Here is a 22778-nt window from a genome sequence, read left to right as displayed (position 1 = left end):
TGTATTGTATTATTGATGGTTTAATAGTAGCGATAGAAACACGTTCTCGCGCTGCAGCTTAAAACGCGGCTGGTCCTCGTGCTGCTCACTTCACTGGCTGCCAGTGTGGCAGCTCTGCAACCTCCCCAACATTACTTGATCCTCACTGTCAGGCCTCATGTGGCGAATGCTGACAGCTGGATGTGGATGTTTGTGTGTACATGTGCGCGTGAAGGGGGAGGCGGGGGTAGTGGTGGGTACAACAGGGGGCAGGATAGTTGTCAGACAGCGCCTGCATGGGAATCTCGTTTGTCTTTCCTACAGTCGCAGCTGTTGTCTGAGTATCCACACTCAAACTGTCACTCAGACATTCAGTCCAGTCCGTCATGCAGTAACACTAATCGCTGACAAAATGCTGTTGTTATGTGCAACAGCAGTGGAAACACATTAAATGCGCTATAGGTGCTACAAATTTAGCTCTTAATAGTCTCAGGATTACTGTCATTTATGCTCAGTTTTGTTCCCTGAACCAGACTCAAAAAAGCTGGAGTTCACTGTTCAGCCGCCAGGGGTTTCTCAGGGGTCTCGTCATGCAGGCTTTGTACAACGTGAAGGATCATGAATGAACACCAATTGGCCATTTCTTAGAAATAATCAGCTCTTTATAGTCTCCTAAAATATTCCTTGAACTCCTATTACAAATTTATTGCACTTTATACTGGGGTGAGGCCTAATTCATGCATAGATTAATATTGATTCATGTAAAGATGTGGAATCGATTTGAAGCAGCACACGGGACCAACAACAGCAGGTTATGTTCAGATCACTGTTCTGCCTGTTTATCTGTATTAAAGAGTCATTGTCATAATAATAACAAAGCATCGCTGATTTGATAGAGAAGAACACGTGAATACGATGACCTTCATGTCTTATTTTTTAGGGTTTTAATGTTAACTCTGTAAAGACAGACACAGAAAAAGCCATGTAAATTTAACCTTCTGGAAATAATCAATTATAATGTTTTTTAAACTCTCGTCTTTTGTTCATCACATTTGATGCATTGGATGTTTCAGCAACTTTATGCCAATAAAGGTTTTAGGCATAAAACATGTAACATTTTCAATATATAGATCACTTTTTGCACATCCTCTCTGAAGAAGGTTTTGCAAATATGAGGCGAATGGCATCATAGGGCTAAGCTATGCTAACTGATACACAGTGGTATGTGACTGTTTTTCCAGTTTATAAGATCTAAACAATTGGTGGAAATCATGATATCTGTGGTCGCTGTACTTTAATGATTTATATACCGTTGATCTTCTATACAGTACGTAGCAGTGCTGTTGATGACTGGAGTCTTTGCAGATAATGTTGCTGACCGAAACTCCTGTGATCATTTGCAAATGACATCCAACCTCTCATTTGCATGGAAAGGGAAAGGTGGCAGGTGTGTGTTGAGCATTTACTCCCCACACACAAACACAGGAGGAAGCTCAGAGAAGCTCATATATATTTCAGCCTCCCAGAAGCCACAGTACTGTATGTGAGCGGAAGCCTGCATATAACTGTTTTATTGGAAAAGTAATTGACAGTCCCCAGAGGAGATTAGTGCATCAAACAGTCCGTAAGCATTCTTGCCCACATGTCGTAGGGTGAGGACTGCATTTGTCATACTGATGAGATTCATAAAGTCTTTTCTCCTCCTTTCCTTTGCCAAGCTGGTTTCTTTGTTTTTGCAATTACCATTTTAAAGGAATAATTCATTCTGTAGCTTGATAAAAAGTACTGAAAAGCTTTTTGTTCTATTAAACTGAATAATCTGTAAGACAAAGAATTTCTATTGATGTTTTACTCACTCTGTTCCAGGAAAGATAGAAAAAAGTAAATCCTTTCAAATTGGGAGTCTGCCATCTTTGAAAGTTTCTGCCAAGAATTAAAACATATTCAGGTGCTTTAATGTAGGGTTTGTCACCTTGGTCTTGCTTGATCTACATGCTGTGATCTACAGAGCTGATCTAGTTACCGAGACTATGTTACCTCAACTACTGTTCTCTACGTCCAACATAGAGGATCTTAAAGGATCGCTTTTAATATCCCATCACATATCCCCAGGTTTTGTGTTTAGTATTAAACCAAAACTGGCAGACGTATTAGCATAATGCCTTTGCTTTCACTTTTATATTAACATAAATGTATATTTAGCATATTCACAAACAATGTGAGCAGAAGCTGTCAAAGCAAGGTCAAATACAATGTCTGAAATCCCACACAGACTGTGAGTGATTGTAAATGAAGGTACGAACACTGACGGATGTCCAGGTGTAAGTTCTTTTTGTTTTCTGTTGCAGGTGATGGATGAGTCAGAGGCTTGTTCTTTACCAGGAGGCTTGGCCAGCGTGAAGCGGCAGTTTGAAAGCCAGGAGTTTGCGTCTTCGTCTTCCCAGTCTTCCAGTGTCACCCAGGTTCATTTCCAACAGAGATCTGTCCAGGTATGTTCTTATTGTTATTCATATTTAATATACGACACCCCCACAGGAATATGTGTATATATTACTGTGGAGGCCAGTGCCACCCCTCTGGCCTGCCACTGGTGCTGAATATGACCAGGCCCAAAATTCAGAATCAAACATCAAAAACATATTTTACAATATATTTTATTATGAAATCTACTATCAAATAGTCAAGCAAGAAACATAAAAGGTTTTTTTTTTCATGCTGTGAGGCCAAAGTGATGAATATTACGCCACTGTGCCGCCCAGATAAAATCTGTCCTCATTGATATGTTTTGCTGAGGCGTTCAGACAGTTATTGTGATTCACTGCAAAACATGAGGCTTCTGGGAAAGTTGGTAAACCAACTAAATGTCTCCACATCACACTGATAGGAAATAAAGAGAAAATAAACAAACATTAGTTACTGTGCAACAGTGAAGCTGACGGTTTCATCTCAGGTTATGTTCATTGATTTCACATGTCTGCCTCCAGCAAATAACTGGTTGATTTCCTGACTTAATAACGGTAATATTATTATTACACAGGCTACATAGAGGCCATTGATCAACAATGTACGGGCTGTAAAGGTTAATGAATGTCACAAACTCAGTTCATGTCAAGTTCTCCACATAAATCAAGTAAATGATCTAAACTTGAGCTGTTGCTTCTGTGAATTAAAGTCGTTCCTCATTTATATGAAGACAGGACTTGAAGGCACGTTGTTTGAATTTTGCAACCATCGAGTTAACTGTTTTCTCCTGCTGCCAGTATTTGCCACATAGCTTTGTAATCAGTCCTCTCAACCTTTCCCATCTACTGTAGGAGGAAAAAACATAAAAATGTCAAATATACCCGTAGAGGCCCTGTAAGTAATTTGGGTGAACAAAATCTAGACTAATTACCGTTGCTACCCTAAGGATTTACACCTTCTGTGTCTGCACGGCCTCCTGGCTCCAGCAAATCTAGTCTCATTTTCAACCACTTAGAAAGTTTAATCTTTGAGAAATACATGGGAGATACCCGGATTTCATGCACTGAACATAAATTAGTAAAAATTAAAAATTTTGATTGTGTAACTTTTCCCCCAACATCGAAATGTTGGAAAAAAGACGTGAAAGTAACAGATAAAAGGGACATTTTCCTAGTCGACAGAACTTGGAAGTGAGACGAATTCTGATGTCCTTTTTTTCATGAGCTTGAGGAATAGGAATGAATAATTTACATTCTGACATAGGTATTTGTTAGACAAACTTGACTGCTATGGTTGCGACTTTGAGGCACTATTTCAGGTCATATCAAACAAGGCACCTTGAGCCTTGCTTGTCCATCTTCCACTGTCGTCCTTTGTGCGAGCAAAATGCCAGAGAGCGTTAGCAGGCCGCGATAGATCTCAGCGGAGCAAGGTCAATTCTTCCCCTACTCCATGCGTCCTCCCATCTGCTCATTCAGGCGGAAAGCAGAGTGGATTCATCGAGCGCACAAGGACCTTTGCTGAATGCTGAATTTTACATTGGGGTGTGTGAGCGGAAATGTCGGATCGAATTATTGCATCTGCAATGCAACAGAAAACCATTTTCACAGGTGTAATATCCAAGTTCTGTTTTAAAGCTAGTTGTACATCATGAAAGATATTATCATCCTGACATAAGTGCTTTTAGAAGTAGAGAGCAACCCCTACCCTCCATGTATCTTTCATGTTAACAGCAGAAGACACCAGCTAAAATATCAAATTTCTCTTTCATCTGCTTTAAATTGTATGAATCTCACTGGAGGAAATGGCTGACGTGGTTTAGTGCACTTTTTGTAATCTATTGCTTTTCCTCATCAACACTGAATCCTTCTTTAGTAGAATTTTAACCTAGTAGCTCCCTTGGTGAGCGGCGTTGAAAATGAAAAATGAAAAAAACATTTGTTACCAGCCACAGAGGGATTTTATTAAGCTTTTGAAAATGCCTTAGTCTCCTGCTGTTTCTTACAGCTCTTACAGTCAAGAGGCAGTGAAACAAGCCAGGGCCTTGTATGTGTCCGTCTTTGTGTGTGTGGCCATCTGTGTGTTTTTTTCTGTGACATGAAATGGAGGCATGTGTGGGAGAGGGGAGTAAGTGTGTCCACCATTACTGTGTTTGACAGGAGATGTCAAGCTCCTCGGAGGTGACAGTGAGGAGCAGTGCCAGAGAAGCTGTCCCCACTACAGCACTCTTTCACAATCAGCAAGAGGTGCGACACTGATACTACGCATCTTACTCTGATAAGCTGCCAATAAGCACATTGTTTTGTTATTTCAGAATAATTTTGTTATTTCATATAGAAAGTGCCTCATGCTAAGCCACAGACTGAGCACAGCGGTACAGCTGCCACTATGCTAATAATTTACCACCATCTCTTCACAGGTGATCCATGATCAAAGAGTCCACCATAACAACGTGGCCGCCAGTTACGGGAACCATTACAATGAAACAGGTTATTCTGCTCATGCCTTTTATATTGTAATTTGCACGTTTTATCACAACTCTGCTTGTGTCCTGTATATTAATGATAACTCCCACTATGGCTGAATAAGAGATGAGCTATAAAAATGAGTGGAAGTGCAGATGATTTTCTATTCAGTGCATAGCAGCAAATCTAATCAGGGCAGAGTCAGGAAGGTAAAATATTGGAAAGTGGAAATTGGGCAATCACCGCGGCATGGTTTCAGAAAATGAAAACTACTCAGGTTTTTAATGAAATGATTTATTTCTCTTTCCAATCCCCCTGAGCTCCCTCACTGCGAATGACTTAATGAGGCAGCCTTCTTCTTGTGTCTAATTCAGTTATGCTCGTTGGAGGAGAGGACCTACCAAAGGTTTCCACTCAGGCTTTGAAGCAGCAGTATGAAAAAACGATTGAGGAAGCAGCACCAACGAAGGAAATTAAGGTAATGATGCTGTCTGTTTATCTAAATAGATGGTGGTTTGAGTTTTTTATGAGGTATCAGTACGAAGATGAGGCCACATCATAAAATCATCAAAAGAAAATTGTGCATGCCATGAGTTGATGGAGAATAAATTGGAATGGATAAAAGACCTCATGTCATTACACAGCCAAAGTCTCAGACAATTTCCTCACAGTGTTTGAAGAAAAAAACAGGCGAAAGCAAGAACTTGTATAACTGGCTACACTTACAGTGATCTTCAATTAATATTTCAATCAAGACTGTAATTAGGAACATGCTCAACTAGAAATGTCTGTTTATTTGTTGTCTGTTTATAAATTAAAATGAATTCAGTTGCAACGGCATACAAAAAACATTCACACAATAATAGTATTTTATGTAAAATATTTATAATTGTGGCTTTATATAACCTGTATTTGAAAAGACTTTTCCGTGCTTCACATGATATCAGATAAGCAAGGCACAATGTCATTCTTACCTTAACCAAACTGCATTATGAACCCTACAACCCCGTAGGTTGATGTGGATTTCAACCAGTTTCAATGGCCATCAGTAAACCAGTCCTCCAAGGTTTCAGCCACCACGAGCTATGATGCTTCCACTTCCGCCTCCACTGTAAAGACCACAGCTGCCTCAGCTATGGCTTGTGAGTCGACTGACCATTTCCCTCCCCCACCTCCAAATGTGCTGCAGATATCACAGGAAACCCCAGAGTACAACGTGTCTTCCCACAATCAGGAGGCAGCTTCCCAACAGAAATACACTGTTAGTAAAGAACAGTACTTGAAAAACAAAAGTGTAGCTGAACTAAAGCGCCTCTATAAGCACATACACCCAGAGGTCCGAAAGAACCTTGAAGGGGACTTTCTGAGTCAGCTCAGCGAAGCAGAAAAGAAAGACATGGAGAGCCAAGTGGTGGGTGATGTCCAGCAAGCTTGCTACGCTTTTGAAAACGATGGCACCGGCTCCAGCGAGTGTTCAAGCCCAGACCGGGAGTACATAGACTGGGAAGAGATCCTTAAAGGCGAAGTGCAGTCCATGCGCTGGATGTTCGAAAACAAGCCGCTAGATGCAATCAAGGATGAAACCCCAGATGAAAATGCGGTGAGCAGCATCGCCCAGCAAGAAATTATTGCTGGCAAAGATGTCAAATACACAGCGTGGATGTTTGAAACTCAGCCAATGGATGCTCTGGGAACTGAAAATTCTGATGCGGCTGAGCAGTCTCAAAAATCGACTGATCTGGCGAGAGGAGATGTTCGCACTGCCACCTGGCTTTTTGAGACACAGCCACTTGATTATCTGAATAAGATCTACCAAGAAGACGAGCAGGAGACAGATGTTATCACCAAAGACATCACGGGCGGAGATGTCAAGACAGCCAGATATCTTTTTGAGACGCAGCACCTGGACTCCTTGGGTAAAACAGAAACCATTGAGGAGAGCCACTTCTTGAACCTGAAGTCTGAGCTGGAGGAGATAAAAGGGGATGTAAAGACAACCACACGAATGTTTGAGACACAGCCAATGTGTGTTATCAGAGGAGATTCGGGAGAAATGTTGGAGATTACCACCATTCGCAGGGAGGAGACTGACAAAGGTGATGTAAAGACTTCACGGTGGATGTTTGAAACACAGCCCCTGGATATGATTAACAAAGATCCCACAAAGGTAAAACTCATATGTGGTATTTCAATGGAGGACCAAACCCAAGGCGGTGTGAACAAAGGCAGATGGCTGTTTGAAACAAAGACTCTTGATACTATTAAGGATGAAGAATGGGAGAGTTCCAGGAAGCAGAGGGTGGAAGTAATCGGAGCTGATGTTCGGCAGCACTGTCTGGTGTTTGAGACTCAGCCTATGGATACTCTAAAAGACAACACCAATGCGCGACCCTTACCCACAGAGGAGATTGTGGGAGGTGATGTTCGGTCCACCAAACATCTGTTTGAAACAGTACCTATGGAAAATTTGAAAGAACTGCTCGAAGTAGGGAAACTCAGGAAAACAGTGGCATCAGAAGAAGAAAAGGGCGATGTGAGGCATCAGAAATGGGTGTTTGAAAGCCAGCCACTGGAAAATATAAGGGAGGAGAAGAAAGAGATTACTAGAACTGTGAACATTGAAGAGCTTGACAAAGGAGCTGTAACAAATTTTAAAGAAAGGTTTGAAAGTATGGATCTAAGTAAGTGTGCGGGAACACAGAAAATTCAAGTTGAAGGTGTAACGAGTGGATCAGTAAAATCCAACCGAGTTCTTTTTGAATCCACTCCAATGTATGCTATGCAAGACAGCTCTGGTCATTACCATGAGGTGAAGACCGTGAGACGTGAGGAGATTGTTAAGGGAGACGTGCGCAGCTGTAGATGGATGTTTGAAACACGTCCTATTGATGAGTTTGACGAAAGCATCAGTAAGTTTCAGATTATTAAAGGTATATCCAAACAGGAGATGGAGTCCGGAGATGTCAAAACAGCCAAGTGGTTGTTTGAAACACAACCACTTGATGCCATAAAGTTTTTCAGCGAAGATGAAGAGTGTAAAACTAAGGAGAGTGTTGACATAGAAAAGGGGGACGTGAAAACTTGTAGGTGGCTTTTTGAGACTCAGCCAATGGATGTTTTATATGAGAAAGTTGAAACAAGCGAGGACAATGTCAAGGAAGTGCAGAAAGGTGATGTCAAAACATGCACTTGGCTTTTTGAGACGCAGACACTGGATAACATACGCGATCATACAGAGTCTGAGACCATTTTAAAAACCTGCACCGTTAAACAAGAGGACATCCAAGGAAAAGACGTCCGACTGGCTCGCTTTCTTTTTGAGACTGAGAATCTGGAAAACATTATGGATGAAGACAGCAGTTCATTCAGAAGGGTCACAGAAATCGACATCCAGTCGGGCGACGTTTCTAGAATGAAGTATATTTTTGAAAATCGCTCCTCTGACATTATGAGCTCCACCTCAGAGGAAACAATGCAGAGGCTGAAGACACAACAAGCTGAGGACATCCAAAAGGGGAACGTGGTGAACTGTACCTGGATGTTTGAGAATCAGCCAATAGATGCTATTCATGACAGTACGACGGAGGCCAGGGATACTCGTACCGTGACTGACGTTCAAGGGGGAGATGTTGACAAAAGCCGCTTTATTTTTGAAACATACTCTCTGGATCAAATTAAAGAAGAGTCCACTGATGCAAATATTTTAAAGCTCACTAGTATCTTTAGAGATGACGTAGAAAAAGGAGATGTGAAAAATTACACCATGATGTTTGAAACTCAGCCGCTGTATGCCATCCGTGACAAAGAGGGCCATTATCATGAAGTAACTACAGTTACCAAGGAGGAGATCATGAGAGGAGATGTGGTGGGGGCACGATGGCTGTTTGAGACAAAGCCATTAGATTCAATTAGAGATTCAGAGGAGGTCTATGTTATTAAAGCTGTTACCGAAGAAGGCATCAACAAAGGAGATGTAAGTTCTGCTCGATGGAGATTTGAAACGCAACCTTTGGACGAAATTGCAGAAGAGATAAAAGTAAGGTCAAAAACAGTTGCAGACATCCAAGGCGGTGATGTGAGGACTAACAAGCAGCGATTTGAGGCTGATGAGACGTCTCAAAAGTATATCAGGACTGTTAGTGTGAGTGAAATCCAAAAAGGCGATGTCAGATCCGCGACTTGGATGTTTGAAACCCGAACAATTGATGAGATCCATGGCGAAGGTGCAGAGTACGATGGCATGGAGACGGTGACAAAAGAGGAAGTAATGAAAGGAGATGTCAAACAGTCTGTGTGGCTGTTTGAGCGGCAGCCCCTTGACAGCATCAAAGAGGCAGACGGGGCAGAAGTTGTAGTTACAAAGGAAGAAATCCCACAGGCGGATGTGAAGACAACAACATGGCTGTTTGAAACCACCCCATTTCATGAGTTCAATGAAAGCAGCATGGAAAAGACCGAAATAATAGGTAAAAGTATCAAAGAGACGCTTCAGGAGCTTTACAGTCAGAAAATGGTGGATTCACAAGGCGTCCTCATTGAGGCTGATGAGATTGGCGATGTCCGCATGGCAAAGTATAAACTCATGAACCAGGAGGCTCCACAGATCCAAAAGGAAGAGATTATCCGAGGGGATCTGAACAACATAATGATGAACCTCCTGAACCGCAGGGAGAGCACTGAGAGGGGGATAACTATTGACAAGGAAGAGCGGGGGAACATCAATACCACAGTGAAACAGCTATTCAACCAGGAAAAGGGAATCAATGTTGAGAAAGAAGAAATTATCCGCGGTGACATTCAAGAGGCAATAAACAATCTGCTCAAGAGCGAAGGCTCATCCAAGCGTGGCATTCTGATTCAGGAGGATGAAAAAGGAGACGTGAGGATGACTATCTATTCCCTCTTAAATAAGGGGGAGCAGGCCAGCATGGAGAAAGAAGATATAGTTCAAGGGAATGTAAATAGAACTCTTCATCGTCTTCTGTCCAACTCAAATGGAGAAGACTCAAAAAAGATAAAGATCAGCGACACGGAAAGGGGTAATGTCAGTTTTTACTCCACATGCATTGAGTCTGGAGCCCTGGATTATCTGAAGCAGCTTCAGAATGAGTACGACGAAAGGGAAGAAAAGGCGGTAAAAGAGTGTATCATTGGTGGCGACATCGAAGAGACTAAAATCTTGCTTAGAAAGAATCACCAGCAGATCGGTCGCACGGTGGCTGAGAATGATATTGTTCCTGGTGATGTGCACAGCATTGTTAAAGTGTTTATGACAGAACCTACTGTTACATATAGAAACCTAGAAAAAAAGGACATTGTTAAAGGTGACCTTGGTGCAGCCCTGGATTCCCTCACCCAAGCTATCAATCAGAAAGTGATGATAGAGAAAGAAGAGGTAGTCAAGGGAAACATCCCTACTACTTTGCGGTCTCTGGAGGAGGCCCAACATCAAACCAAAGGAATAGAAATTATCAGGGGTGACATCAGGGGGGCGCTTGAGTCACTAGAGAAATCTGCAACTACCAAAACAGAGGTCACTGTGGAAGATTTAGTGCCAGGTGACATTAAAGGAACCCTGAAATCCCTCGAGGAGGCCAAACAAGCTGTGAAAGAGTTGGAAAAAGAGGAGATCGTCAAAGGAGACATCCACACTGCCATGCAAAGTTTACACGAGGCGTCGAATGAGACAAAAACTTACCAGCATCAAGTGAGCGAACAAGGGGACGTTAAAGCCACAATCCAGCTCTTGCTGGAGCCAGCGACGTCTCCAAGAGTCCAGCGCAGAGGAAGCATCGAAGGAGATGTTAAAACATCTATCAAATCTCTTTATGAAGTACAAGAGGCGGCGCAGATGGAAAAAGAGGAGGTGTTAAAGGGAGATGTTCAGGGGACGATCAAGTGTCTAATGCAACGAAAGCAGTATTCAAATCCAAAACGCATGTATCCCTCCAAGAAAACCAAAGTCCCCATGAAGAATCCATCAAATGCAAAGCAAGCGGAGCATGAATGCTTACATGAGGCTAAGCCTGAGAGTGCAGCAGTCAATCCAGCCCCCGCTGTGAAAAACCTTTCTCAGAGTGTTGAGTCACAGACACATGCACAGAGGCACAGCGAAAGCAAATCAGTGAAAACACAGGTAATAACCCAAGAGGACCACTCTGTTACTGTAGCCAAAACAGACAATACCACTGGGGCCTCTCAACAGAAGAGCGTAAAGGAGCCGAAACACAAAGCGCTGCCCCCACAGAAAATACAAGCCCCTAAGCCCATTACGATAAAGAATAAACAAATGAGTAATAATGATCAAACAGACACTAAAGCAGAGGGTGTGAATGTGATGAAAGAGCCGCAGAGCACATCAAAGATTTCAAAGAAGCAGATCTGTGAAACAAAGACAGTCAAACAGGTTCAGACTACAGTGACAGAGAAAACCGTGGTACATAAGCAAAATGTAATGGTATCGGAGCAGACGTCAACGTCTCAAAAGCAAATAGGGGGTAAAGCTGTCGCACAACAGCAGAACATCAAAAATACGAAGATCGATCACCGTAACCTTGACAGTAAAGGGAAAGGTGTGATCAAAAAGAAAGCAGAGATTCACTTCCCTCCTCCTCCTGCTTCCCCGCCTCCACCCTCCGAGTCGGAGCTGTCGCTCCCTCCACCTCCGTCGCCGGTATTGGAGTGCCCAGCGTCCCCCTCATCCTGCTACTCCATCACGAGGCGGGACAGTGACCTCCCACCCCCACCACCGCCCCCTCCACCTCCTGTGGAATGCACAAGATCAGAACCTGATTTTTTCCCTCCTCCGCCTCCTCCTCCACCTTCTGTGAGCACACAGGATTTTCTGCCTCCGCCTCCCTCACAGCAAGAGCTTAATGCAATGCCTCAGCCTCCCCCTGCAAAGCTGGGAAAGCCCATCATCAAGCCCATATTCAAAGCCCCCAAGCAGCCCGAAACACTAAAGCAGCCACTGCAAGTTAAACCCAAATGGCAGAAAAAGCAGCCAACTCCTCCATCACCTCCACCTCAGCTCCCTCACGATCAAGAAACACCAGTGGCAACAGGCCATAAAGAAGCGCTACAAGTTGTTGTACAAGAAGTGAAAAAGATTGAAATAAGCAAGCAGATTCAATCTGAATCTACAGCAGTGTCTGCAGCTAAAATGTCCAGCATCCCTGTTGTAAAGGCAATGCAAAAAGAAAGCCCCCAGCCAGCTAAGAAGGTGTTTGTCCCTCCCATCAAACTGCCTCCACCCTCAGACCCTGCTCAGAGCCCAAAGGCCAGACCGTATGCCCGCAAATTCAAAACGCCGCTCATGCTCGCAGAGGAAAAGTATCGTCAGCAAAAGATAGAGGAAACTGAGAGGAGTAACGTCACAACCCCCACCTCCCCACCAGCTAATAAACTCCCCACTGCGTCTGGTGCAGAGCTTTCTACAGAACAAAGCACCAACAGAGAAGTGGCCACGGAAGTGACAAAAGTGATGACTGAACAACTTAAGACTGTAGAAGAAATATCTGCACAAGACGTGGCTGCTAGGAAAACCCCCTCTCAGATTCCTCTGAGCAAGCCACTGAGCTCAGTGGTAAATAAGAAATCAGCCCCTGGATCTTCAAATCTGTCCTCAGATAAAAAGCCGGTTGCTAGCGAGCACTCTTCAGAAAAGATTCCTGCCTCAACTGATGCTGTTAAAAAGAGTCAAAGTGCAGCTGAGAATCAGGCTGTTTCTATTACTCAGGCTCATCATGAGGCCTCAAATATCAAAGTCCAGTCGTGTTCGAATGTGGTCACTTCTTCCGTCATGGAGCAGCAGCAGGTTATTAAGAAATCCAGCACCAGGTCTATCGCTGCCACGCAGAGCACTGTCCAAGGAAATGTAAATCTTCAAAGCCAGGCTGCGGTCACATTGAAAGCTGAAGATGTAAAGAATATTAATGTGCCTCTGACGCAGGAAGGAAAAATGAGTCCTTCTCAACCCAGTAAAATTCCAAAGGTAACTCCAAGCTTCAAAGTGAAAACCTTTAAGATGCCACCAGAGAAGAAAGAGGAGAAATGTGAGGGTTTGGGACAAAAGGTTGGATCGAAAAGTGAAATGCATTCACAGCATGAAAAAAGTAGCGTGTCGAAGAAAAGTGAAACAAAAGAGTCCCGGGAAAGCAGCCAGCTGACAAAAGCAGCAACAGAAATTAAGGTAAAGGAGGTGAAAAGTCAGGTGACCCAGCCTGTAAAGGAAGCTGAGGTAGAGGTTCGCGTGAAGAAGGAAACGCAGGTGCAGAGTGAGACCGAAGCAAAGCTGTCGCCATCAGTTACAGTTTCAATACCAAAGGCAACTAAAATAACATCTGCAGCAAGTCTTAAAGGACAAGGCCTCGTATCTGTCTGCCACAGTCAACAGAGCACGAAGACAGAGAACATCCAAAGATGCAAGGAGGCGGTGATGACTGAGAGCACGGTGCAGCAAAGCTTTCAGATGCAACGACAGCAACAAGCGGCGGAGACGAATAAAATGCAGATAAAGGAGTGGAAAGGTGAGCCCGAGGACGTGCCTCTCAAAGACGAAGGAAAAACGACCCCTAAAGATGGAGCTCACTCACACGAGCTCGCAGACTCAGAGAAGAGTGATGTGGTGCAGAAGCTGCATGCTCAAATAAAAGAGCTGGAGGGCACGCCAAGCAAAATAGACTCCAACACTGTCAGGATGATTATACGTGAACTCCCCGACTGGGTGATGCGCTCGGTGGAGAAAAATAATTTAAGTGAAGTAGCTAAACAGCAAAGTAAGAAGAAGCTGAAAGAGATGATAGTTTATGTGAGGAATATTGTTCAGTCCAAGCTCAATATTTTGAAAGAAAATCTGACAGCTGTGGAAAAACAACAGAGAGAAGCATCTCCAGTGCCGCCGTCAGTGCCTCCAAAACCCGACAGGAGTGTTTTGAATGCAGCCACTGCAAAGATCTCAAAGATTAGCATTGGCTCGTCCAAAACCGAAAAGAAGGTTTTTGAGGAGAGGAAGTCACTTCAGGAGAGCAGAGGTGAGCAGAGGGTGTCTTCCCCGCTAGCGAGCATCCGCACTCCATCGCCCACTTTTATCAGCATCGAGTCGAGGAGGGTGGACTCGCCCCTCAGGGTGACGCCCTCTCCTCCGCCGCACAGATCCGTGGGGACACCGCCGCCGCCTCCTCGCAAGTCCTTCACGCCCACGTCGGCCGTCAGCAGGGCCACGCCGTCGCCCACCCTGAGCCGCTCCGAGAAGCTGATGAAGCTGAGGGACACCACGTCCAGGCTTTCGCGCGGCATGACCCCCCCGCCCCCCGCCACCGCGTCCGACAGCGCCGCTGCTGAAAGGGAGCAATCATCCCCATTATGCGGCAGGCACACTCCCGTACAGAGAGCCGAGGAGGGGGTGGCCGATGTTGCAGAAATGGTGGACTCCATGAAAACAGTGAAGGACAAGAAGTCGTTCTTTGAGGAGGCACAAAAGGCCGAGGTGAACAGGATGTACATTCGAAAGGATCCCATAGACATCCCTGAACGTTTGGGACCCGATGCGGAGGAAGGCCTAGAACCGGTGACTATAGATCTCCTGAAGGACGATCTCCCAAGAGTCGACCTGTCTAAGCTGGTAAACAGATTTGAATCTCCAAAACCAAAAGTGTACATCAGGAAGGAGCCTATTCATATCGCGGAGAGGCTGGGCAGCGATACAGAGGACGCAGAGGCTGACCCGCGTACACCGAGGCCTGAGGACGTGCCCGCCTTCAACGTTAAGGCCATAAAGGATGTGTTTGAGACAGGGGAGCATAGTTCTCAGGCAGCACGAGAGCTAAGAGAACAAATAGAAAGAAGAGAATCAGAGTCAGCCTGCTCCGACCCGGCAGGTCACTGTGAGACATCACTCACTGAGCAATTCTGCAGCATTGATGACTTCGGAAACATCACAAGCGAGACAAGGAGCGAGGTGCATTCAGGGAGCTCCGTGACCCGCGGCAACCCGCCGTCTTACGCTGATGTGGTGAGAGGCAAAGTTCCCACCGTCGCCGTGCCCCCTGAAGCCTCCACGGAGGAGCTGCTGAGAAGCTTCCAGCAGTCCTGGGCCCAGAGCCAAGGAGTCTTCCAGAACCTGGGTTTCAGTGTCACTGAGCAGAGGACCTCTCAGATTGTAACGCACCAGCAGGAGACGGTCGTGATGGGTAAATGAAGCTGTGGAGCATGAGGAGACTAAACCCAGTGTGATGGTGTGTTTAACATGCTTCGCTTGCGAGGCCTTGAACCTTTGTGGGGAAAGAACTGAGCTCTAACGTTGGTTGTTTGTGTGTGATTTAATTGTTTCTTCTCAGAGCAGCGCTACACAGGTCTCCTTGAAGCATTGTGTTTGAAGCTGGCAATGACACTAACACATTGAACTAATGTTTTTTTTTACTTTGCAACTGAGTGTGCAGCCCATGTTTGAGTAGAAGACAGTCATTTGATTAATCATTATAATTATAAATATAATTATTTAGTTCATAATTAGATTGATTTTTTTTGTCGTGTTCATAAAGTAAAATCGATTTTTAAAACACTTGGGTAATTGTATTTTCACTGTGTTTGCAGTAATATTGAAAAGCAAGTATAAGCACAGTAGAGTGCATTTTCTCACATTTAAGAGCATCCTCAGTGATTCTTTACCCTAAATAACTGCAGTTTTGTTTTGCTTGCTATCTGTCATTAAAATACAATTAGACGTAGTTTGTTTCAACTGTGGATGGATGCACCCAACCTCGCCTTTAATGTTGTTTGTTGAAATATGATTTACCACTGTCTAGTAGTCTTGTCTTCACAGGGTTTTGCATAGAGTAAAGGAGATTTTTATTTAATCCCCCCTTTTTTAACTGATAATTATTTACATCATTTTATATAAATTAGCCTTTATAAACTGTAATGTTTAAAGATAACCCAGTGTGTATTTAGTTAATAGCATTAGTGGAGTGGCTAAAGAAAGTTCATGTTAATTACACTTTTCTTTTGGAAAATCAATGAGTTTAATAAAAATGTGGTAATTTATTCAAAGATGCTCATCTGATAAACTTAGCGTTTTGTTATCCTGGAATTGCCTGTTGTTCTGTACCAAAGCAGGCGCTGCTGGTGGGTCACCTAGTGATTCCCAGGATACAAATGGACACAACTTGCATACACCTAATTTGTGACTCTCTGACTTTTCTGTAATTGTGTTTTTTTTTCCCTTTCACTCACATAAACTGTTTTAAAAGGCACAATTGCAATAACTTATGATGAATGATGACAAGCATGAGTTGCTGTGTCACAAACTAAACCATTTAGGTTATCTTACATTATTTAGTCAAAATGTTTACTTACAAGACTCTTTGCTGAGCTGTTACTTTCCTTCCATTGCAGAAAATTCGAATTCCAGAGTCCGAACTGTGCAGGGTGTGTCGGAAGAGGGTGTACCCCATGGAATCACTGATCGCAGACAAACAAAACTTCCATAAAAGCTGCTTTCGCTGTGAACACTGCAAAGGCAAACTAAGGTGAAGCTATTACCCAGATCAAACAGCATGCCTATAGATTCCATTTGCACCGTTTTAACCTTGTGTTTTGTTTGTTCTTTTTCACAGTCTTGGCAACTACGCCTCTCTCCATGGACGAATGTACTGCACACCACACTACAAGCAACTGTTCAAGTCCAAAGGAAATTATGATGAAGGATTCGGACAGAAACCGCACAAAGACTTATGGAATAATAAGAACCAGCAGGATTCAGCGGACAAAACTAAAGTCAAATCACCATCACCTCAAAAGAAAATCATGGATTCCAGAAACGCCGCTGCTCAGAGCTTGTTAATTGCTGAAGAGAACACTGAAAGCAAATCAGTGGACAACAAAAAGCCCACAAGTAAGATTTCTGTGGTCTGGCCTCCACAAACAGAGTCTCAGAAGAAATCCTTTACTATTGAGGAGGAGTTAAAGTTGGTTAAGCCATCATGGCCCCCTAAGGAGGACTCGGCTCAGGAAAATGACGACATAAATCAGCCTATGAAGCCTTCATTAAAAGAAACTGATATTCCCACAGCAAAAGTACAAAATGGGCCCCAGGAAAATAACAAGGTTCATGAGAGTGCCTGTTTGAGGGAGAATCTGGAAAGGCATGAAGAGACTCCTGCAGAGTCTGAAGCTCCAGCCTCCCCTGTAGCAGTCGCCGAGGAACCAGGGATTGTTACTCACACTCAAGAAACTAAAGAGTCAAACAGTGGCTCAGAGGCCGGGACACAAGTGGGTTCAGAAATGGACTGTGAAGTGCAGCCTGGAGTGGGAGAGACAGAACAAAGTGAGGGGAAGGATGGTGGAGCTGTGGAAAGGCACGAGGAGAAAAGTATGGATGCGGCGGAGGAAGTGAAAGCAAATGGACATGACGGACAGGTAGAAAGTGCAGCATGTGAAAGCCAGGAGAAAAGAGATACAGGGAATAATGATGGTGGAAAGAAGGTCACTATAATAGATGGGGAGGGGGCGACAGTGCTGCCACTGAATGCAAACACCAGCAATAATAATAATAATAATAATAACAATAACAATATTATCAGCCACACCCTGCTTGACCATGACATCGTGTTTCAAGGGCTTAACGAGTCTCTGTATTTGCCTGATACAACCACAGTAACAGATTTCTGCCCGGCTGAGCTCTGTGAAGAGCCGAGATGGATGCCAAGTGAAGTGCTGCAATTGGCACAGAGGGATGATGCCTTTGTGCCAGCGGGTGCCAAACGTACTGAAGCCACAGACTGCTTTTCAGACACAAACTTCTTCACAGGCGCGGCCGAGGCAACGCTCGCTTTCACAAACGAGGCCGCCGAGCCAAAGACGGTCTCGTCCAGTTTCCTCGAGGACATTTTCGCCGGCCTCAGCACCAGCAGCTCCGGTCTGCTATCGGATTTCAGAGCCGACGTCTGCGGCCGCTCAGCCGGCGAGGCTCCTCCGCTGTCGACGCTGGATGACCTTTTGGATTTCGGGATGGAGATGAGAGAGAGCGCAAGCAAAGCGGGAGATGTGAGGGGAGAGGGGGAGAGCGGAGACAGCGTCGCCGCCAGCTACAGCACAGGCGCGTCTCTGTGGGCAGAGGACGACGACGCTCTGACAGTGGAGGAGCAGATCAAGAGGAACAGATACTACGACGATGACGACAGCGACAACCCTTGAATTCAAGCCTTTGAGCTAACAATCAGGCAGCCTTGATTAGATGCGTTTTCGTGTATGTCCATGGAGAGATGAACTGCTCTGATTCAATATAGTGTTTTTGTACCGAGTTTAAAACCATATATCTGCTCTTTGAGTATCTATAGTAGCTTTGTTTGGGGCAGGATGAATGCACCTGGTGTGCAGACAAGGGCAACATGGATATTTGTTCTTTAACGCTACTTAGCATGCACATGCATAATTTAGCTGACTAATACTGTACCAACAGGGCTACACTTTCAAAATTTGCAATATTGTTTCTTGTGCATTTCCTTTGAACAAATGGCCGTCAGCTTTGTTTTGTGCCTGGATAAAGAGGTTTTCCAGTTTTTTTTCTTTTTCATTTCTATTATGTCTTCTGGTTGAAATAAAGCTTCATGAAGTCAACAATATATGACTTTTGAATCAATAAGTGTACAGACAAGCAGGAGTGGTAATGGTACTTAGCTGTATCCCCTCTGTGTGGCTGGCTGGTTTGATGTATAGCCTACCTAGATAACACAGTCCAACTGAGATCTCTCTGGCAAAAGGCCTATTGATTTTCACTGATAGAGCAGGCCTGTTATAGAAGTTACAGATTTTTCCATTAGGTGGCTTTTGTCACCTCTGACAGATTTTGTCCCATTCTCAGTTACAGCTAGAACATGTGGGGTAATTGAGAATACGGTATCCTGTATAGTGCAGCTTTAATTACATCAGCGCAAAGAAAAACAAAGTGCTTTAGTGTCACAAAGTTTCGTCTTTATACGTCTTGTGGTTGTCGTGCCCAATTGTGCTGACATTTCTTTTAATTTGGAAAACTGTTGCCAAGTCAATAATTCATCTTCCTTTCCAGAAATGCTGCTTGGCTTTTTTTTAATTAGGCCATTTTTTCCTAATGTTTCTTTTTTATTGACAAACCAAAGCACATCCAAATCTGTTCTTTTTCGTATTTTGTTGTTTATCTACTTGCCAAGCACATTAGCACAGATAACTGTCCACACAATCGCGTCAAGTCTGGAACAATTATGCAGTTCACCCTGTGCTGTGGGACTGTAGTTGCATCAGGTCAAAACAAGTTAAAGCACATGTTGATTAGGGTCAACTCCGCAATGTTCCTCCTTAACAGCTACAGGATGAAGACATCACTTTGTAATGCGATAGTCCACTGTAAAGTCACATTCTTATCAATTAGGTTGTATTTAAATAGCACCAAATCGCCAAAGCATCATCTCAAGGGACTTCACATTTTAAGCTAAAAAGCCAACAATCCCCCATTAAGCAGAAAGACACAACATGCCCGTTAACAAAAGAAGCCTCCAGCAGAACCAGGCCCGGGAGGAGCGGCCATCTGCGTCCACAACTTGTTCTTCAGCTACTAAAAAAATTCCAGCTGAAATAAAGGTAAGTTTACATCTTGAGGCTTTTTACTCGTAATTTTATAATGTCCTCCACCTGAAGTGCTTGCGCTGCTGTAGCAGAGTATCGGACTTCTCAGTCCCTAGCTAAAAGCTACAACATATAGTCATTCTATTAATAATTAAACTTAATTGATCCCAGCAGTGCGTGAGGTTTATCTCTGCACCTGACCCGTCCCCATGGCGGAGCAGTGGGCAGCCGCGTGGCAGGAGCTAGCGTAAAGCGCTTCGCTAGCTCGGAGGCGGTGATCGAACTGAGGATGTTCCGCTTCCCACAACAAAGCTCTACCCATCGAGTGACCAGGCCACAAATATGCTACCTAAGCTACATGTAGCACTAGCAAATCCACCCTGCTAGCAACATGAAGCTACATTATCCACTGCTGGCATGAATTAAAAACCCCAAAGTTCTTTTTATGTTGCAGCGCTCAACCAGTGGATTGTTCCGTTTAAGGTACATGTTAAGGTATATTAAACTAATGAGGTTATTGCAGAGCACCTGATTCAGACAACACAAATTGCTGGTGGTTGGCTGACCATGACTTTGTTCACCCACTCAAACACAGGTTTGTGTTTTTAATGTAACTGTTCTAAGCTTTGATCTATCTTTTAACAGGCCTGTTAGAGTTTTGATTTTTTCCAGTTCTTTTGTAGAGTCCATCTCTGTTGAGTGCTCATTAGGTTAAAGGATGGAGTGTATACTCAGTCACATAATGTGTGATACAACAGTTCTGCAGGAAGCGTATGGATTAGTCACACACACACATATTTATGATGATGTGATATCTGTAAACCATAGGACTAGTTATATGATACTGGGTTAGATTTTAGTTTTTGGGGTACATTTATAAATTGGTCAAAATTTTTGTCAAACGAGATCATACAGTATGAGGATTAACACATATTTCACTATAATTGCTGTAACTAGAAATTCATTGAAATTGCGGAACCGTTTCTGAGTAATTAACATGAAAGCATCCGGTTGGACTGACTGTAACGGTGCCGGTTAGTAAGCGAGCGACGCTCATTCTCGCCCAGATGCCTTCAGTCGTCGTCAGGTGTGACGGAGCCGTAAAGGCGCTCTCCGTTAAACAAAGCAGCATCGCACGCGCCCGCCGGTCGGGGAGGGAGGATCCGGGGAGGAGAAGCGGCCGCTGATTGGACAGCGCTTCTCCTCTCTCCCGCTGCCCCCCTCCCTCTCTCTCTCTCTCCTCTCCCCGCTGCCACGAGCATTCCGCGCGAGACGCCGGGCAGAGGCGGCATCGCTATGGCGCGCTGAGGAGCGGACGGAGATCGTCGCCCAGGTCAAGTTGTTCCACCAGGACACGGTAGGTGCGCAAAGACGCCGAGGCCGTTTCCCACTGTGTGGTGCTCGCGCGCGCGCGCGCGCAAGCGTCCGCTGTTATTCCATGCGGGCGCTGCTCCGGCGCAGGACGGACGCGGCTTTTCGCCGCTGTGGGAGTGAAACTCGTTTGACGCGCCGTCTTCGGCCGCTCCGGTTGTGGACGCGCCGTTTGACCCGAGCCGCGGCTGGAGCTCGTTTGCGCCTCTAACGCCTTGTTTCTCGCGGGCTCGCTGCCCCGTGAGGGGAGACGGAGGGTTTTTAAACTTGCAATTGAAGATTAACTTTAAATCCAGTGCGTGGAGGCTTCCAGACCCAGTGTGGGGTTTGACGGCTCAGCATCCCGGTGAAGCATCACCGACGGGCTCCATGTGTCGCTTTAAGTGCCTGCCATCATTTAAATAAGGAGCTCGGCGGAGTCTGGCTTATTGGCACTTAAACATGTGTGAGAGAAAAATAATAAATCCACATCAGAGCACTGTGCACTTATCTGGCTGCTGATCCACCTCATTCAGCGGGAGCTGGTTGAAATCCATCAGCTCCTGTGTCATCCAGCTCCATCACCCCCTCCGCCGCTGCCTCGCTCACTCCTCCGAGGGAGTGAAAGGACGGTCAAAATGGAACGCGGGGGGCACGCGAGCCTCCGCGGCGAGTGGCTCTGCGGGATCCTACCTTGTAGTCAAGAGGTCAGGACAACAATTCACGGCGAGCGTGCGCGCTCGCTGCGAGCTAAGCCTGCAAAAATCCATTTCTAGAGATTTATTCTGACACTTGCTTTGAAGCCGTGAACGCCACAGATCTCCGGCGCATCTCCCTCCTGCCGGACTGATCCTCTTCTCTTGGAATTACAGCGCTCCTTGAAGTGGTTACATCAATACTCCTTCACACTGTTTCACGCCGTGGAGTAATACTGGAGGAAGCCAAGCCCATCTCCTTTGTGAACCTTTACAACGTGGCCCGGGTCGTTAATACCAGCAGACCCTGCCAGCTTCTCTCATTTAAGGCCGTGCTGCGGGCGCGCGGCCATAAACCGACGCCGTGCGAGTGGAGGGTGAAGCCAAAAAAAAAAAAAATCCGCCTTCAGTTTAATTTCAGAAATGTCCCACGTCTCTCCATTTGTCTCCCGTGACATGAAATACAGTGGTTTAATCTCAATTAGGCAATGACATATCTGAACGGGCGCCTCACGCCCGGGTGGGCTCCGCTGACAGTGATGGCGGCGCTGATCCCGCGCTCGCACGCGCACGCACGTGCTCACCGACCTTGCCGCGCGTCGACACATTCAGAAAGTCCCGTTTCCTCTTCTACGTGTCTAAAACCCACCAATTTGAGATTTGAAGCTCGGAAAGAACAGAGCCGTCAGTTTCTAAGTTTCACACCGCGCGTCAGTCGTTTTTTCTGAATTGCTCCTGATGTGATTCTGGATCGGTAATTTCCTCTTCGTGACGCGCGTGAGCTTTCACCCTGTGTTTAAAGGCAGAGTTAGCATTAATCCCCATTTCCCCGCGGGGTCTCGCTGCATTCTTTGCATCCACACAAAGGCTGTGTTGTAAACTACATCCTATTGACGTCCTCCGAGCAGAGGCAGGTCCCAGGTGAGCGTTTAATAAGGCCTGCTTTAACTAATTTACCCCTCGCGCGGGCCTTTATCTGTGAAGCCACGGCCGCCCGTTTGAGTTACTGGCTGAAAGTGGCGGCCGCAATTGATCTCTCAAGACGTTTCACAGTAAAAAGTATAGAAACATGATTCTGTTTCGCTGCGGAAATTGAATCGGTTTTGTGGCTGATGAATCTTCGATATTCTCCGGGTTGCGTCATATTTCCATCGCGGACGCGGCCGGAGCTGGATTTATGGCGCTGCCGGCTGGAGATAAACTCCACGAGGCAGTGATGAATGGCGTC

At 45.0% G+C, this 22778-nt stretch overlaps 2 protein-coding genes across 9 annotated transcripts in view; both read left to right on the top strand.

Moving 5' to 3' along the window:
- The window catches only part of xirp2a (xin actin binding repeat containing 2a), a 51515-nt gene extending 34853 nt beyond the window's left edge, over positions 1-16662 (top strand). For all 6 annotated transcript variants that reach the window (XM_029128766.3, XM_029128800.3, XM_055502535.1 and 3 more), the window contains 7 exons: positions 2328-2468; positions 4602-4688; positions 4862-4931; positions 5282-5385; positions 5920-15097; positions 16302-16435; positions 16523-16662. In XM_029128766.3, coding sequence (XP_028984599.1) covers positions 2328-2468; positions 4602-4688; positions 4862-4931; positions 5282-5385; positions 5920-15097; positions 16302-16396 — 9675 coding nt within the window. In that variant the 3' untranslated portion in view covers positions 16397-16435; positions 16523-16662. The remainder of the gene's footprint in view (positions 1-2327; positions 2469-4601; positions 4689-4861; positions 4932-5281; positions 5386-5919; positions 15098-16301; positions 16436-16522) is intronic.
- Positions 16663-20604: 3942 nt separating this feature from the next.
- LOC114843160 (beta-1,3-galactosyltransferase 1-like) overlaps positions 20605-22778 on the top strand; it is a 71141-nt gene continuing 68967 nt past the window's right edge. The window contains exon 1 of one of the 3 annotated variants that reach the window (XR_008692588.1): positions 20605-20862. The gene's annotated coding sequence lies outside the window, so the exon portion shown is untranslated. The remainder of the gene's footprint in view (positions 20863-22778) is intronic. The other 2 variants (XM_029129419.2, XM_029129429.2) reach the window with 2 other exon arrangements.

This window comes from Betta splendens, chromosome 2 (assembly GCF_900634795.4).
Source record: "Betta splendens chromosome 2, fBetSpl5.4, whole genome shotgun sequence".
Classification (NCBI taxonomy): Eukaryota; Metazoa; Chordata; class Actinopteri; order Anabantiformes; family Osphronemidae; genus Betta; species Betta splendens.
Note: the sequence above shows the minus strand (reverse complement) of the source record. Positions and strands in the feature narration are given on the sequence as shown.